This window comes from Schistosoma haematobium, chromosome 4 (assembly GCF_000699445.3).
Source record: "Schistosoma haematobium chromosome 4, whole genome shotgun sequence".
NCBI lineage: Eukaryota > Metazoa > Platyhelminthes > Trematoda > Strigeidida > Schistosomatidae > Schistosoma > Schistosoma haematobium.
The window spans coordinates 43,196,576-43,216,249 of NC_067199.1; the positions used below are offsets into that span (position 1 = coordinate 43,196,576).

Here is a 19,674-nt window from a genome sequence, read left to right on the forward strand (position 1 = left end):
TCGGTTGGTTTTTGATTCACAAGCGTACCAATGCACTGTGTAATAGTTTTTTCATTAGATTGTAATGGTGTTCTTTATTTTAATATTAACAAATAGCTTATATTTGCTTAATTAACACAATACAATTGGCTAGTAGTCGTTAACTTGGTGTAAACTAGTAGTATAGAGTATTTAATCAAATTGATTTAATAATAAGTGTTTAGTTGCACAAATTTTATTCTGTAGTTTAAATAATTGAGATTATGAGTTAATTGAAACTAGGCCACCATAGAAAACTTGGAATCACTGGACCGCCATTTCGTCATATTGTGAGACTCCTCAGCAGTGCTCATTTAAGATCTCGCCTCACGAGCTTCAAACCCAGGATCTATCGGTCCCCTCTCTAATTATAATGCTCATTAGTGACTGTCTCCAAGAGGGATTTCTTGGAGTTCTAATGAGAAGCCATGACCAGTGGAGTTCAATCGGGTCTGTGGTGAGACTATAACCCACCGAAGACAATGGTGGATGTGTCGCTCAATTTCATGGATTAGTTGAAGTTAGACCGTTGGGTGCCGGCTCTGTGGTCTATAGTTTAAGCGAGATTGGTACGTCCTTGGTTCGAGTGATCTCACGTGCGGGATCGTGGGTGTGCACTGTTGAGGAGTCCCACAATAGGGAGAAACGGCAGTCTAGGTTTTCCATGATGGTCTAGCATCAATTGACTCATGTTCTCAATTATTAAAATTACTATAATATCCACAAAACCCCTCTCTAATTATAATTTTATTTTGTTCTGTTAAAAAAAACTAATTTTTTCATTTTGGTTTTATGTATGTTAATGAATGGAAAGTTTATGCTACTTGTTATTTGACTAATTAAGTAATTAAGAGTAAACTTTTATGAAAAGAGCAATTTATCCTTTTTTTGTTATTATTATGTTGATCATAATAGATTAATTATCTTTTTAATTCTTTAATTACTGTGTAAGAAAATACAATTTTATGTACTTGACTTTGAATTACACTGTTTTTCAGTCATTGATAGATGAACAAGAGTATCTTAAATGCTGTTAGAGGTATGGCGGAAGAGAAGTTATCACTTCGCTTTCGCTCATTGTTTATGTGAGGGCTACTAATATACACTGATGTTCGAATTAATGTAGGTGGTATGAGGTTTAAACTCGAGATTTAAGCTTTGAAAACCGAATAATTGAACTACCAGCAGATTGCCAATGTACTATTGAGGTACATATATACTGTACAATATAAGTAGTAATCAATGAGGAGTTTAGAACTTAATTAATTGGGTGTAGTGATTATAGAATAAACGTTTTGTGTAGGGTCCTTTAGAAAAGTGTAGTGTGTAGAGCTGATCACAATTGTTAACACTGTTCTGATTATTACATTTTGGACAATCGGTTAATATTGCTGATGTATGATAAAGTGTCAGTACACACACCTTTAATTAGTTTGGTTGGAGGTTGGAGAAATCAGACGATTCATTTCTATTTCTCAACTATCATAATTTAAATCATAAACTGATTTTAGGTAAACCATAATTAGGAACCTAGAAGTACTAGATGGCCGTTTCATCCTGGTGTGGGAATCCTCATCAGTTCACTGATATCACTGCTACTTTAGAACGTTGTCCTTTTGAATAGTTTTGATTATTGTTATTTATATAAAATGCCATAATTAATGTTTAATAACAAGTTATAAAAACATGATTGATTGCTCTTCAGTTTATACTATTTGACGTGCCCCATATCTCAATTTCTACAGCTGACTTAAGAAATCGACCTATTTTCTTTCAGATAAGAAGTGATACAGTGAGCAAGTCAAACATCGCCCGAATGATAAGGCCAGGCTATTGACATTTCTTCCTTTCCTAAGGAGAGCGATACCAGTATTTGATCATGTGGCTTAAGTTTCTAAGGGATATATATATTGATGTTAGGTGTACATTTTTGTTTCTTTTATTTATTTCTTTATTTATACATAAACATTCGTGCAAAGATGTACATATATACGCTACACAAAGTACCGCTAAGTGCATTTGTGGACAGCGTTACTGTCTGGGTGTCCAAAATGAAGCAGGTGGTATACTTTTAGGGTCGCTCCTCGAGCCTTCGATCCAATGGACTAATCTACAGCTTAGTAAAGCGCCGTTAGCAGATGCGGTCATATGGTAGCCAGTGACCAACAATAAGGTGATACACTATTTTTGACCTCATGATCCTGGGGCCCATATGGATCATTGGTTTTGAATCAGGGTTTTCCAACCCGGTTAGGCGCTGAACCTTAGGCTTTTCGTCCTGATTTTCGTAAACAATATCCTCACCTCATGAAGGCGGCAATTAGGTCTTCAATGTGTCTGAAGTACCTAGCTAGCAGTACAACCTTAACTCACTATTACGAGTTGCATAAATATCTCCCGATTTTGTCTAATCATAAAACTTTTTATCTTAGCATAAGCAACTAGTTGATTTTACGTATTGAAAACTTGTGTAACAGTATCATAATCTAACCAATCAGATGACATTAAGTTGTTAGATTGTTATCGAAGAATATATCTTCAGTTGTTCTGTTTGTTATCTGTTTTCTTTTGTACGGCTTCAATTGATTTACCAAATGATTTATAAATAGTTTCTTTAATTATTTTATGTTGTTAGATTTATCCAACTTCATGAAATTACAAGGACTTAGTCTAACTAGATATTTTATTGCAATTCTCGATTAACATGCATATTGTAATGAATATCACTAAAATACCATAATCTTTATGTTACTTAAGGCATTGGTTATTCCGAATTTTTACTGTTAGTGACGTCTTTACAACTACTACATTGATGAATACTGATTTCCTGGTTAGGATCTGTGGGACAACGTTATCGGTAGTTGAAGAGATTTGGTTATGTTAATGGAAATCGGTTACGGTATTAAAAGTGGATTTACCCTTTATCCTGTTCCATAATTTGTGCTTCAATATTTCTGTATACATTCTATCTCATTTTGCTTTTTGTACTGTGTTCTTAAGATTTAGTGTTTTTGATCATTTCAACTAGGAGTATTTCAACTTCTTTACCATTCAATTTAATTTCATCCAGTCTTGGTGACATGGTGTCGTAACTTACAGTGTGGTATGAATGTCTGTTAATGTATGTTATGACTAACTGATTGAACTGTAAACGTTAAATAGTTCTGGAAAAAGGTATGGGCTTTAAGGTTGCGTATACATCCGCGTTGTCGAAATACGACAACGGGAACTGAGACAAAACACCTCAAAAAATAAGCCATTAATACAAGAAGAATACAAAGTACAAAGCACTGGTAATTAGCATTACCAGTATTATTAGCCAAATTCAATTTCGTTTTTTTGTGATTACTATCCTTGTTTTCGCTAAAATTATTTGATCATTTATGGATTCGTACGATAAGTAAAAAAACTAATTAAGATTATCAACCGATCAATCTTAAACCACATTTTAAAATCTGGAAGCATTGAACGGACGTTTCTTCCAAGCATGGGACTACTCAGCAGTGCGCGTCCGCGATGTCGCACGCAGGATTCGACTCCAGGACCTTCGGTCTCGTGCGAAATTTATTAACCTGCAATTCAACAATTTCCCCAACCACACACTGATTATTATCATGTGTTCTTTAGGTACTAGATCCAAGAGGAAATTCCCGAAGTTCCAGTGAGAATCCGTGACCAGTGCTGGTCAACGATGTCGGGCGTGAGGCAGTCATCCACCAAAGACAGTGGGAGATTGCTGCGCCATATCGTGGATTGGCTGAAGTTAAATACTAATATCGATAGATTCAGGCTCAGTGGTCTCGAGGTTAAGCGTTCACGCGCAAGACTGTAGGTCTTTGATTAGAATCCCATGCACTTCTGAAAACTCCCATACTAGGACGAATTGACCATCCACTGTTTTCAGTGGTGGTCTAACGTTGATCCGTTCATGATCTCAATCAGAAACGTAAAAATCTCTACAACCTTATACTGACAAAATTAATCATATACTATAGCTTTGTTTTGTTTCTGATAATATAGTTATTACGCCTTTTTTCCCTATGCTTTGTTGCAGAATTTCTTTTCCGTTTTGTTATTCTAATTTATTCTTATATGCATGTTCTAATATCATTTCGCAAGTTTTTAATTTAATTCTTTACAAAATTTGGTTTATTTAATGATCCATTCATATTAAATGTACTGATTTGTGTATATTGATTGAAATCCTTGTTGGTGTGTTGTTTTCCCAATGAATATTAATAGTAGACATGGTAAAGTTTACCATTTTAGTGGAATACTAGTTAAGTGGTTTACGCAGTTAACTTCCAACCAATCCTGAAGTTACATTTTACATTTAGAAGGATATACTTAGAAACTCATCTCATCAACGCATGCATTGTTTTTTCATAGTTATCATAAGGATTTGAATATTGTTTGCATCTTTAGAAAGTGAATCTCCTGTTGAAAGTTCAATTACGGAAAAAGTTGGACGTGAGCGTTATTTGTAAAATCATGTTTAAGAACGGTGATTGTGCGCAACGTTGACAAACATCACTTGTTGTTATCGATTCAGATAACATTAATATTTTTGAACACATAAATATTGGTACATATGCGCCACATAAGTCACTTCATTTGTGTGTATGTTGTGATACTGCCTGAGTGCCCAGATCGAAGCAGGTGGATTTTTTAGGGGACAACACCTGAAGCCTTCGACCTAAAGGTCTGATCCACAAGACAGTGGAGCAAAGTCAGGAGATGCAGTCCCATGGTAGTCGGTGACCAACTGTCGGTTCATACATCATTTGTTGCTTCAGGATCCTGGAGTTCATGTGCACCATTGGTTCGGAACGAGGGTTTTCCAACTCCCCTAGGTAAACTCTCCGTCTCCACCAACTTGGGTAAAGCCACGGATATTTACTTTTCGTCCTCTCAATCTCGTAAACAACACTCGCGCTAAAAGAAGACAATGAGTAGGACTCCCCTGTCAGTGACCGGTATGTGAGAGTATTTCGAGAAGGGTAGCTGACTCTGTCCACTCTCCGTCGTACCAGGACATTTGTGGGCAATTCCAATAACAGTTCACCATAAGCTCTGACTTGATCAGTAGTATTCATGTAAGTGGTCTTCAAGAAGCGTTATTTACTTATCCACCACTCAACGCAAAATAAACCTTAGCTAGTCAATTACCTTTGATCTAAGTTGAATAAAATCTTTCGTTCTATTTATCTATAACTTACATTCATGTCGTTTAATAAAAATGTACCTGTGAATTCTATTTTAATTAATTGAATATTCATAAAAGTTATATCTATCTATCTATCTATATATATATTTTGACTTAGGCCATTGTCTGTAGCATATCTCCCACGTATTCGGTACGTTCATTGAATAACTTTTTTTTTCAAAGTGCTTCCAATCCTTTCCTTCTTATACTCTTACAAATATTTCTCCATCACTTTTAATGATTATTTTATCATATAACTAATTAAAGTCTAATAATTGTTCATTGCTTTCTACCAACTCTTTACTATTCACCTGTAAATATTATTCTCTGTAACTCATCATTTGTTTTCTGGTATTCTATGTCTTTTAATTCTTTTTACGATAAATAGTAAATGCTTAAGCTCATTGAACTTATTCAGATGAATATCCGATAATTTTCAATCTTGTAAGTTATAGTCCTAACAGATTAATCTAAATTGAAAGTGTTAAAAATAAAGAAGCACTGAACAGAAATAATATCTACTTACAAGTTCACCGGAAATCTGTCTTAGAACCGTCACGTTCTTTGGCAAGTGTATATAACCTTCAAAACCAATAGATCATGGTTGTGTACTTCTGAGGAGTACATTACTAGAACGAAACAGTTGTCTATTGCTCATTGGTTTTCTGTAGTGGATCAAATAAAATTTGTATATGACAAATACTACTTATGAATAAAAATTCTCTCCTTAAAACTGTTATGACTTATAGCCTCTGTGTATATTCGCGTGAAAAGTAAACCACCAATCAGAATCCGTTCAGCATAGATAACCCTGAGTCAGCACTTATTTCTTATTGGTCCACCAGTCTCTAAATTCTCTCCGGATTGCTTTTAAGTCCAGAAATCAGTAAGCAGCCTCCACTAAATATGTATTTCAGAATAATGTAATTTATATAATAACAGACTTAACCGCATCACAAAATAACTGAATAAGTGAAACCGTGAGTAATAAACTAGCAATAAATTAAAAATAGTAAATTATACAACAATAATTAATGCGGTTTATCATGATCTTATGATAAAAGGGTATAGAAATGCATAGTTACCTAATAACTATACAATAAGAATAGTTCATTGATTAATCTTAACATTTATCATTCCTTTTAATCTTCTTTCGAATATTACAAAACTTCTTCAAATCATATGATTGTTCTTTTTTTATTATTTTTATTTTATAACTTTATACCTAATGGTGCTTGATTATTTCATATTTAACTCCTTTTATTAACAAAAACTTACTACTTGTTTGCATGTTAACTAAAAGTAATAGATCATATTAAACAAATCAGCATCATATGGGTGTGTGTGTGTGTGTGCAAGTGTTTAATAATGAATTATATATTGTAGTTACTTTTTATACTCTAGTCTCCAATATCAACAATCTTTCACTATATATGTTAAATCTTTTTATATTGTTTTATCTAAATGATCAATTATTATTTTTTAAACTTTCTTGTTGACTAGATGAAATGTGTTCACATATATCTGTAAGGGCCCCCAAGTGCCCTGGTACGACCGAGAGTGGGGAGAGTCCGCTCCCCCTCTCAAAATGCTCTCGCATATACAGCCTCTGCCAGGGAAGTCCTAATCACTGTCTTCTCGTGGTGGGGGTGTTGTTTACGAAAATGAGAGGACGAAAATCGAATGTCCGGCGCTTTAACCGGATTCCAAACCAATGGTATACATGGGCTCCAGTATCCTGCGGGAACAAATGGTGTATGAACCGTTTGTTGGTCACCGGCTAACATGGGACTGCATCTCCTTACGATGCTCCACTGCCTTGTGGATCAGACCTTCAGGTCGAAGGCTCGGGGTGTGGCCCCCTGAGAAAACCACCTGCTTCGATTTGGGCACCCGGTCAGTATCACAGCCCTCACACATATCGAATGAGATTTGTGTGGCGCATATGTATTTGGTGCCTCCTTGTAAGAATATCTATGTGTTAAAATGAATAAATAAATAAATATCTGTAAGTATTCATTCTAACTGATTGGGACCAGGATCAAATACTTACTTATCTATGCCTGTTATCCACAATGGAGCATGGGGCACCAACCAGCATTCTCCAACCCAATCTGTTCTGAGCCTTCCTTTCTAGTTTTATCCAATTGTTCTTCATTCTTTTCATGTTTGTTTCCATCTCTCGGCTCAGTATTTTCTTCTGTCTTCCTCTTCTCCTTTGGCATGTGAGTAGGATTTCCCTGTCAATGGTCGCATACACGTGGCCATATGAGAGCATTTGGAAGAGTGAGAGTTGACTCTTCCCACTTTCAGCCGTACCAGGGCATTGGGGGGCTCAATCGTAGTCCTAAATATCAATGTCAAAATTCAAGTGAATTTAAACTTTATCCCATTCCAAAAGCAAGACTCAGTAGGTAGGTGGATAACAGGATGTCGTTTCATGCGAACAGAACTGGTTCCGAGTCTGAAAGTGAACGACAACTCTGAGATGCAGGCACATCCAGCTAATGAGTCCCAAATAAGACGAAACATGTATCCTGGGTACTACCGGTAGCCACTATTCATCTTTGCTTATTATGTACTTAGGTTTTTAGTCATTGTTTTATTGTTAACTTAACAAAATGTAATCATATTATTATTACTCTTTTTTAACTGAGGTTTTATATTCTTGTCAGTTTCATGTGTAAACGAGTTAAAGTTCTTCCATGATGAAATATATTGCTTAATATAAATTAATCATGTTTCACCTTCAGAATATCTTTGTTTTTCATAATAATTATTCGTTGTTTTTAGTGTTAAGTAGTTGAAAACGAGAGACAAGTGATTGTTTATTGATCTAAGTTTGATGTTAGTTGACGCGGGTTAGTTGTCATGCTTAAATGATATAATACTTTTTTTTATAACAGTCATTAATGTTACCACTTGGACACATATATATTTACACTTTTCAATTATTCAGTAGTCACCAATATCATCTTTCTCTAATCCTTACATCTAATAGTGTTTTATCGTTCAACACTAAGTGTGTAAATTACTGATTAGAAGTTGTTTATTTAATTTTTCCTTGTAAAAGCTCATCTAATTTTAGCAATCACATCACATTCTTTTATTTTACTGAACATTTCATTTCTCTGAATGAGTAGCCTTTTAAGAAAACTGCTTGCTTCTTTTCGGATATACAGGCAGTATCCCTGTCCATACACAAATTCAACGATTTGTGTGGCGCATATGTATTAGTGCCCCTTTGTACCAAAGTTTGTGTCTAAATAAACAAAATAAAATTTAGTGTTCTGTTGCTACTTTTTTTTCTTTTTAGTTCTAATTATCAGTATCCAATCAAAGTTAGATAACTGTTGTAACCGTGGAAGCACTATATGGCCATTTTTCATAGTATTGGCTATCCATACTCCCTAAAACAGGAACTGAACCCATAACCTCCGATCTCTCGCGCGAACGCTTGACCTCTAGATGCGCACTACTCAGAAATACCTTACTAGGACGAAAAGGTTGTCCAATGCCTCTAGGTTTCAAATAGCTGCCTAGCTTTGATTGGTTCACAATGCCAATGGAATTCTAATTAATTTAACTCTGGAATACACTAGCTATAAACCAGCTTTTTGTAATACAAACTTTGTTTGAACTTTGTCACTCTATTTCGTTTTTTTTCGTTATTGAACTAGACAAAAATAGTTCAGAGATTACAAATTGGTCATTCGTGTGGTTAATACATCAAGTAATTGGATAAAAATACTATTCTAGTCTTTTTATAGCTCAAGAATATTAAAAATATGCTTTCCGTCTAAGTAAACTAAAGATTCTGATTTTATTCATCATCGGTAGCTATAAGTTGAACTATGTGTCGAAGTTATAATTTATCATGCCTGTTGATTAAATGGATAATTTGTAGTTCACACTGCTGATTGACATCAGACAGACAGCCTTTGAAACCTTAGGGAGAGGAGTGCCGAATAGCCGTTTCGTGCTGTTTAGATGAGGCTCCTTAGGAGTGTACACCTACGGCCTGTCGAACTGTTAAATCTTATGCGGAGCTATAAAATTGATATCCAATAATTCATATTTTTTTCTGTAATGGGTTGGCAATATTTTACTACCATTATCCATTTCCATTGGTGATACAGTTTTTACACTACCATAGTATATCACTTCAAGAAGGCCTAAAGTTTATGCGTTCTCTTCCTTCGTATTTGTGAATTGTCGAAGATCTTCATAATTAGACAATTCCTTTGTTTAGTTACTCCTTAGTTTTCAGTTTATGATATATGCTTTCTACAGATTAATCAATCTTCATAAATTGTTCTATTCTAATTATAAATAATTAATTATCTATCATTATCTAGAGATGTCAATTTGATGTATTTAAATGCTGTTTATTGCCTTGGTCACATGGGTGTTGTACTAGCACAAATGCCACATACACAAGAATTAATTTTACAATTTCTCCAACAAAATTTAAATCCAGCTAAACTGTTACCTCAATTAGAAATTAAATCAATGGAACAATTAGGTTGTATGGTGATTGGTGGATCGGTAAGTATAAATAAATTGTTTAATTGTTATCTTTACTTTTTCACTACACATATATATTTTACTCGATTGAATTCTAATGTACATAAATCGAAAGTATACCGTTTATCCGTTTGATCTAGATAGAGATTTAACTTTGAGTAAATGTGTATCATCGACTTCCTCCAGTAATGAGGTTAGTCTCTATCTACCTTTTGACATTGAAGTGACTCGGGCCTATAACCTGTCTATTACTATCTCAACATATCGCCTGTCTACTTCATTTATTATTTAAACTTGTAAATGACCTACCATCTTGTTAATTTTGTTTATGTAACAATCATTATATTAAAAGGTGTTGAATATTACAGGAGTGGCTTCATTTCTCTCACAATAAAACATACCATTCATGTAGATTATAAAATCAAGCCGCACTTATATCGCTGTCGATTTACATTTTGAGTCATGGAGTTAGTTCACATTTAAAAATTCATCTATGGAGTCAAAATGAATCATAACTCATAAGTATTCATCATCCCATGCGGTTATAACCTTCGCTAACTATAGTTTAACGTTTTCGAGCTAATCTCAGTGTTAACCAATTAGCGTTTAATCTTCGAAGTTATGGAGACATAATGCGTCATACACATTAAAATTTCAGAGGTAATATGACTGGGAATATGTAAGTCTGATAATCAGACCTCAGTCAGTCAGCTACAACGTAGGATCAGGCACATATATGCATCATTCCAAGTTGCTGCACCTTATCAGCACAACAAGATGAACAACAAATTCATGGAAGTAGTTACTTCAACCGTAGTAATATATAAAATAAAGATTGCATATAGGAATCAGTTCGTAGAAAGAAAGGTATAAAGTTACTTCACTCTCACGGTTCAAGGGAAGACAAGGAACGTATACACCTACACTATTGTGATCGATTCTGAGCCATGTCACTCACAGTTTCCAACCATTGGTTCCCATAGTCACGCGGACCTCAACCAAGTAATTTGCATCTACTAGCATGGCTCAGACCACAAGTTAGTGACTTCAAGGACTAATGCCACGTTTTAATTTTCCCACCCCTAACTTCTTTCCAACCATCCTCAACACTAGTCAGCATTGCGCGTCGTGGTAATCGGTGTTCATGCATACGTAACACGTGACCCAACCATTTTGATCGATGAAGATTCACAACCTCATCAACTGATTTACCATCATTACTAATACTTACCCGGTGATTTTAGCAGATGCGAGCAATATTTCTAAGGCATCTGTGGTCAAAGACTAGTAGCTTACAAATAACTTAATGTCCACGTTTCTCAGCCGTAAAGTAGAACAGAACGAACTGCTGCGAAGTATGCTCGTCCCTTAATTGATAGACAGACACTTCGTCTTCGCCATAGGTAACGTAAGTCTGAAAAAGCCAAACAAGCTTTTTGATTCCGTGTAGAGATTTCGTCAGACACCAACCAATTAGGGCTATTCAGAGATTGAAGCTAACGTTACTGATTTCATTTCCGTGAGTGAACATCGACTCTGAATTCAGGTGCATCCAGCTGATGAGTCCTAAATCGGACTAAATACTCATCCTGAATACAACTGCATCACAGAGTTGATGTTCACTCTTGAACTTGAACCGAAAGTTAGCAACCATGGATCTCTGCTTAAAATGTTTGCGTCTTCAAGGCAATATTGAAGCAGTCCATACAAGATTTACATATTCCAAGGAGAGTTATCAATTAAAGTTCTAAACATCGTTGAGAAGATTCAATCAACCAATATATGCGAATTAGATACATAACCGCCGTTGAAAAATTTTGTATGATAAGTCTAGAATAACTGGAATTGTATGTGACTGATAAAAAAGCACATTACATATAACTAGACTCTCAAATAGGTGAATCGTCAATGGAATTAATTTCTTTTTCGAATTAGTAACCCTAAACTGAGTAAATAGAATACTGTGTTGATATGATGAACTGTTGAAAAGTTTAGTAATATAAATTGTTGGGGAGATCCAGAGTATCCATCTCAAAGAGTCCATAGGGGTCATGAAAACTTTGGGAAATATTTCATCGAATCATCATTGGATAAAAGTTTCGCCGACACATCTAGAAAGTCAGGAGTCACGTGTCACATTTTTGACTGGATGATTATCTATCTTGCTACTATGTTTAGAAGGGTACTGGAACCTTCCGGAAGCCCAGAACCATCTGAAATACTATAATTGCCCACGATTTTCTGTACACAGACTAACCCTAGAGTATAGCGTCCATTCCACATTTCGCATCTTTTCTATCGTATTCAAGTTATCGTGTAGATTTAGCCTGGGGTTACTAGAAGTGCTTAAGGAACCGATTCAAGTGTTTAGTCAGAAGATTTATCATAAATAAACATAGTTAGAATTAAACTGAATTCATCAGTGTTAAAAAATGTCAACAAAATGAAGTCTGCGTAGCTTTGATAACTATTCTTTGGTGAATTGGTTAATGGACTTTTCAAAGTAAAATTTCATTTAACAGTTGAATTATATATTATTTTGACTGACATTAGTTTGTTAAGAACTGCCCGTAAATCGATGCTACTTCAACGATATACATATCTGAGTGTTTGGAACAGAAATATTTAACTTTAAGCTGAGCTTGATTCCATAGGACAACGGGTTTTATTATCAGTGCCTGTTGTTAAAAAACGTATTTAAATGCCGACTCTTTTAAACTCTTTAAGTAATAATGAGAGAATGCTATGCTAAAACAGCTCATCACATGTTACACATCCCACTTCTTTCCAGTCATTCAAACTGAATGATTACTTACTCATGATAAAGTTATGTATTACATATGCCTAACTGTTACCGTCTACCTCGGAAGTAGGTTACCAAAATTTATGAGAGGCTAAAGTAAGATGTCACACCAGTCGATGAAGTTACTGATAGTTGAACTGGGCCATGTAAATTGATGTAGAGTACCTGGTTGGGTTCTACGCGATTATCTTAACGAATGGTTAGAGATTGCTACTACTAATACTGTTATTACCTTCATTACTTTGGAATTTGTCTTGTTAATTTTATTGCGTTGTGCTAATGCTGTGTGTTAAATCAAACTCATTGACATCTATGTCAGTTTCCATGTTGTAAGTGACTGATATGAAAAAGTATTATTTTAATAAACTTCTTTCCTTATATTTCAAACATATGAATAACAGCAAAGGGTTTTTGTGGATAATATAATAATTTAATAGTTGAGATCATGAATCAATTGAAGCTAGACCACTATGGGAAACGTGGAAGCACTAGATGACTGTTTCGTCCTATTGTGGGACTCATCAGCAGTGCGCATCCGAGTGATTGCATGAATTTTGATAAATCAAAGTGTGTTTTTTTTATAAAAAAAAACAAATTACCTTAGTAAAAATAATAATTCATAATAACGGTTTATTTTTACTTATATTCATGTTCTAGTCAGTTGTTTATGATCAAATTATGGATATACTAACTGCAATTCGTGTTCGTAGTACCCGTGAAATGGCTTTAAATCCACAAATGAAAAACTCTAGATTAAGGTTAGTTGAATTTTACGTATATAATTATTTCAGATTGTAAATAATTAACGTTGTCATTCACTGTTGAAGTCAATTAGCAAACCTACGATTAAGTTCATTGAGTATTGTCTATTGTCATTTTTTAGTCCTTCAATGCTGACGTAATTCTATCGATCAAGTTTATTATACTTAATCGCCCAAATGCCCTGGTACGGTCGAGGGTTAGAGGGGGTCATTTCTTCCTCTCCAAACGCTCTCACATGACCACGCGTATACAGCCACAATCAGGGAAACCCTACTCATTGCCTTCTCACGGTTGTGGCGGTTTTGTTTACTAAATTGAGAGGATGAGAAGCGAATATCCGGTACCAACCAAGTCGGTGGATATGTAGAATCCAACTAGAGGAGTTAGAAAACCGCAATTCCAAACCCGTGATCCTCATGGGCTCCAAGGTCGTGTGGGAAAGAGTGACGTAATAACTTATTGTTTATCACTAGCAACTTTGGGATTGTATCTCATTGCGTTACTCCACTGCCTTATGGATCAGGTCTCTGAATGAAAGGTTTAAAGAGTATTAGCCTTCTAAGAAACCCACCTGCTTAGTTTTGGGCACTCGGACAGTATTCCAGCCCTCACACAAATCGAATGATTTGTGTAGCGCATATATATTTTGGTGTTACTTTGTACCAATGTTTGTGTTTAAATAATAAATTATTATGCTTAAGTAATTAGCTAATGTTCAACGATATGTGTATAGAACTTTAACTCGTACTTCTATCCTTTTACAATTGAAACACAGTGTTCAGTTATGATAAGACTGTGTTATGTTTTTTTGGTGATTGATGACTAACTAACTAGCATTCATGTGCCAGTTACAGATTCATGTACATAACTTCGAGTCATATCGTATGGTTGAGAGCTAATAATACTCTCTGGTTGTCTGGATCGAATTAGTTCGAGTCCCCTAACCACTGGGTCATACCATTTTGCATTGAATTTCAATAAAATGGTTTGTCTTATGTTGAAATCCATTGCTGCTAATATTATTTTATTTATACACTATAATTTTGGTTAGTAGTTAACAATAGATTTCAGAGTATGTGTTTCATCTTATTTGAAACTTGTCAGCTGATTATTCCTACTGAAACTTGAACCTGACATCTCTGACTTTAAATACTATCTAGTTATTCACTTAACAGCAACTTGTTATATAGGTATGAGATTTTTTATTCCCCGAGTTCATGTTTTTCTGAATTAACCTAATTTCTGTTGGATTCTTGTAGAGTTACAAATCAGTTTCAATGCCATATTCAATAGTGAAATTTAGGTGAAGTGAGACACAAACAAAAGTGAAGTGTGTTAATCTATGATTCTATTTCTAACTTCTGTTCAAATAATCAAATCAACTAGTTGTTACAAGTAATATCCGTATATCAGTTCATCAATGAACCCGTATACAGACAGACAGAGAATGATCAGATGCAATTCACGAAGTTACAAACGTTTTATTATTTACTTACACCTGTTACATCACATGGAGGAGCATAGACCACCCATCAGGATTATCCATCTGACCCTGTCCTGGGCAATTCTTTCTAGTTATTTCCAGTTTTTATTCATCCTTTTCATGTCTGCTTCCATTTCTTTGGCCTTCATCTTCCCCTTCAGGATTCCAAATTAGTGCTCGCTTCGTGATGCAGTTTTAGGAGCTACGCAATGTATGTCCTATCCACTTCCAAAGTATTTTCCTAATTTCCTCTTCAGATGGAAGCTGAATTGTTATCTCCCACAGTAGTTTGTTGCTGATGGTGTTCGGCCAACGGACATTGAGTATCTGGCGTAGACAATTGTTTATAAGTACTTATACCTTTTTGATGATAGTTTTAGTAGTAGTAGTTTCAGCTCTGTACAGTTGAACTGTCTTGGCGTTCGTGTTGATGATTTCTACTTTGGTATTGGTTGACAGTTGTTTTGAGTTCTATAAGTTTTTCAATTGTAGGAATTCGGCCTTTGGTTTGCCGATCCCTACATTTACGTCTGCATCATATTATCTTTCTTTCTTTATGATACTATCCAGGTAGGTACGTGAAAGTTTCCAGCGTTTCTCCATCATGTGCTTGAGTTGTTCTTCGTGTTGTATTTCACGATGTTTATGTTTCTCTTGTGTATGTTGAGGCCTGCTGATGCAGTCGAATTTACTACTCTTTACCTCTCTTTCTCTATCTTCTTATTTCCATTTTATGTATATTTAATCGTTTCTTTATTTCGATTTTGTCTTGTTTTATAGACAGTTATCCGAAGCTATGATTAATGTGTTTGCTAATATATCAACTTTTGTTCAAGGTCAACCGAAACTGTACAAATTATTACATCGTCTTTTAGAGCATTATGTTCATGTTGATATGGAATTAGATCAAGACTCGAAATCGACCAGTATTCTTGTAAGTTGGATTTGTTTGTTTAGACGGGAATTATTTCTACTGTGTTTAAGGTTGTCCTACTTTTAATCACAAAATGACAGGTTTGACATTCATTTCATGTATCACCTTTTATCATTAGTTTTTCACAAATACATTACAACTGAAAACCGTGTACGTACATCTGTACTTAATGAATTGTTTTCTTAACGTTACTACCACATTGACGTGGTGGTCGGGCTTGCCTATCGTGGTGAACCAATCGGGCTATACTGGCTAGAACAATCGTTCCTCAAGATCTTACCATGCCAGATAGATCGGTTGAAGAACGGTTAGACTAAGAGCAGCAAATCCAAAGTTCGAGGACAAGGTCGTACTGCTGACTGTACAGTGGTGTGACGGTAGTAAAGTGTTTCACTCAGGCCAACCGTTATAACAGCGATGCTGCATTCCCACAAAGGAAGGGCGACGTTAGAAAAGGTCGACCCTAAAAATGTACACCACTTCTTATCCCACGAATTTCCCTGTTCGTTGGTGAAATTTCAACCAGTACGAAGCTAACACAAAAAGTCGCGTGTCACCGACCTGAAGTATATGTCCGTTGGACACTGCGTTCACTAACACCAACTCTTATCCAATCTCCTTTTCAGGCACCACTAGAATAACCCTTCCACAGTGCGGGAAACCAAGAAGAGATAACAACCCTTATACCTATAACAACACTCAAGACTGACTGACAATACTACTATTCGCTTTATTTATTGAGTATTATTTGATTTTTTTAAAAACGAAGTATATGTGAAGAAGAACGTTTCTCTCGACAATGTTGTAACTTATTAATGCTGTAAAGTCTTGACCAGAATTATTCGAAATTTAGGCTGTTTATTCATTTTCATTCTCAGTTTTTATAGCTAGGCAGTGGTGTAATAATGAAATCTACTTTCATATGACATCCATTGTGTAACTTTGCAACCTTGCTCTACATAATAACAGATAAATCAATAGATACATATTCAGATATTTTCAAAGGAGTCAGTCCACTCTTGACATTCAAAGATTCGTCATCAAAAAGAGAACTTAACCCTAAACGTCATCGAATAAAATATCTTTCTCAAAGATTACAACAATCAGTTATTCAAGATTTATTCTATAGTGTCCTCTTTTAAACGTCCATATATGCTGTAAAGTACTATAATGCTCAATAAATATAGGAGAATAACCACTGTTGATACATTTTCATTCTATTCCATTTATTTAATCATTCATTATATTTATTTATTTAAACACATAGAGATTGGTACTAGAAGACACCAAACAGATATGCGTCACATAAATAACTCGATTTATATGAGGGCTGGGATACTGCTCGAGTGCCCAAACCGAAGCAGGTAGTTTTCTCAGAAGGCCACACCCGGAGCCTTCGACCTAAAGGTCTAATCCACAAGGGAGTGGATCAACTTCATGAGATGCAATGCCATGGTGGCTGGTGACGAACAATATGTTCATACATCATTTTTTCCTTCAGGATACTGGAGCCCATGTACACTATTAATTTGGAGTCAGGGTTTTCTAACTCCCTTATGTGGTCTCTTCGTTTCCGCCAAATCGGTTAAAGCGCTGGACATTCACTTTTCGTTCTTTTAGTTTCGTATGGAACACTTTGGACGCGAGAAGAAAGTGAGTAGGACTTCCCAGGTAGTGATTGTATGCACGTCGCCATGTGAGAGCATTTAGAGAAGGAGAGATGACTCTCCTCATTCTCAGCTATACCAGGGCATTTGGGGACATTCATTCATTGTATTATTCAATGTATATTTATTAAACTGTTAAGAACATTAGACGGATTAAGTTTCTGTTGCTATCCAACTGTTGAAGTTTGTATATTGTCATTTTGAGGTTGGCTTTCAGCACAGAACTGTATCATCTTCGTTTTTTTCAACGAAAAGATCTATCTTTTTTTTGTTGGAGATACATCTTCAATAAACGACTTAACTGAAGCGTTCTTTATTTTCCTCCTTGCTCCAATCAAATTACTCATGAACATTCATTAGTTTTCTCTATCTAAGAGTTATAAACCTTGTCATATGTTTAATATATTATGTTTTATCCTCCTGTGTATAGTCTCTGTCAGCTTCAAAATATTTTTTTGCTCCTTTTTCATGTGAATTACTTCGTTTGTATTGCATCTACTGTCCTACTGCGTATTAGTAATTGTTTATGGAACGTTCTATAAATTGTTGCAATTTTCCATTTCCGATTATCTATAACCTCAGATAAGATTACTGATCGTTTTTTTAAATCTTGTAAATGCTTATCTCCTGTTGTCGGCACTTTATTTCGAAATGTAGACAATAGCAGCTCATGGTCTTGGACAACTTATTCCTGTGATTGCAATCGTAAGTTAATTACGTAATGTTTCTACTTATTTGCTTTACACTTTATATATATTACAGGATGCGTGTGTATATATGTATGTATTTGTCAGTGAACTATCCACAATTATTTTCGATCACCTTGAGTCTTAACCAACACAGATCGATCAATTAGTGACTTGCAAACAATTAGACAAGACAGGATTTTCATTATTAATAAGTAGGACTGTGTATGTTAAACTACTGCCCTATTCTAGATTAAATATGTAATATTATTTTATTTAATGGAAACAAGTACGGAAAACGTAACACCCACCTTCATACACAAAGTGTCATTGGAACTCCCAAGGCATATATTATAACCATTTAGTATATGAAGTAGAGTAATTAACGATTTGGATTTGCCAATTCATTTTTCATATCCTTAACTTCCCACAGACAACAACTGGATTCTAATCCTGCCTGCGGGATCGTGTATAAGCACTGTCAAGGAGTCGCATACTAAGACGAAACAACTGTCTATGTTTTCAATGGTAGTCCAACATTGATCGGTTTATGATCTCAATGACAAACTCAACAATCTTCACAACCTTATAATGATCATATTGTTGTTATTGATATTTTATTTATTTATTTTTAATGTTTAGTTATTAAAACGTTTATCACCAATACAAAATCCAAATCAACGTTTACAAAAATTATTTCGAGAATTTTGGTTATCTGTTACAGTGATGGGATTTGCTGATCCAAATTCAAGTTAGTTAATTCATTTTAGATAAGATGAATTGCTAATGTTTATTATCTGTGGATTGAGATGGTTTTGTTTTGTTGTTTTACAGTTAAATAGTCTTATGGTAAGAGTTTTACTTTATTCGTTTAGAGCCTAGCACTAATGTGTATCGACTCAAGTTGTCATTAATAATCAGAAACAGTATGATTTGAAAAGACTAAATGATATTTTAAACATAAAAGAATACGTGAACTTAATATCTAGATTGAGATAGAGATTTGATTCATTTATACTATTGCAACCAATTTTCAGTCATGTCTTTCAATATCTCTAACTATGATTTACCATAGTTATACAGTTTGCATCTACTAGCATTGCGTTGTTCAGTAGTCATCAGAATTGATCACCTCAAGTGGTGTTCGTCAGGGCTGTCCACTCTCCCCATTCTTGTTCAACTTTGTCATTGACGTACTTTTAGAGATAACACTCTCCTCATCTAAATATACAGGGGTTGAACTTCTACCAGGAGGTTCACTTGTTGACTTAGAATATGCTGATGACATAGTTTTATTTGGTGAAGACGCTGACAAAATGCAGAGTCTTCTGACCACTCTAAGCAACAATGCGAGCATGTTCGGGATGCGATTCTCTCCCTCGAAATGCAAAATGTTGCTTCAGGATTGGGTTACATCGACACCCAAACTAGTGATAGGGAGTGAAGTAGTTGAGTGTGTCGACCGCTTCACTTATCTTGGAAGTCTCATCAGCCCTTGTGGTCTGGTTTGTGACGAAATCTCAGCACGGATACAGAAGGCTCGACTAGCTTTTGCCAACTTGCGTCATTTATGGCGTAGACGAGATAT

The 19,674-nt window shown here is 35.2% G+C and overlaps 1 protein-coding gene across 1 annotated transcript in view; it reads left to right on the plus strand.

The window, feature by feature from the left end:
• The window catches only part of SH3BP5_2 (SH3 domain-binding protein 5), a gene marked incomplete at both ends in the record, with an annotated part of 87,506 nt that overhangs the window by 20,149 nt on the left and 47,683 nt on the right, over positions 1–19,674 (plus strand). The window contains 5 exons of the mRNA XM_051219397.1: positions 9,583–9,772; positions 13,212–13,312; positions 15,580–15,733; positions 18,058–18,105; positions 18,729–18,837. Of these exons, the coding sequence (XP_051067091.1) occupies positions 9,583–9,772; positions 13,212–13,312; positions 15,580–15,733; positions 18,058–18,105; positions 18,729–18,837 (602 nt within the window). The remainder of the gene's footprint in view (positions 1–9,582; positions 9,773–13,211; positions 13,313–15,579; positions 15,734–18,057; positions 18,106–18,728; positions 18,838–19,674) is intronic.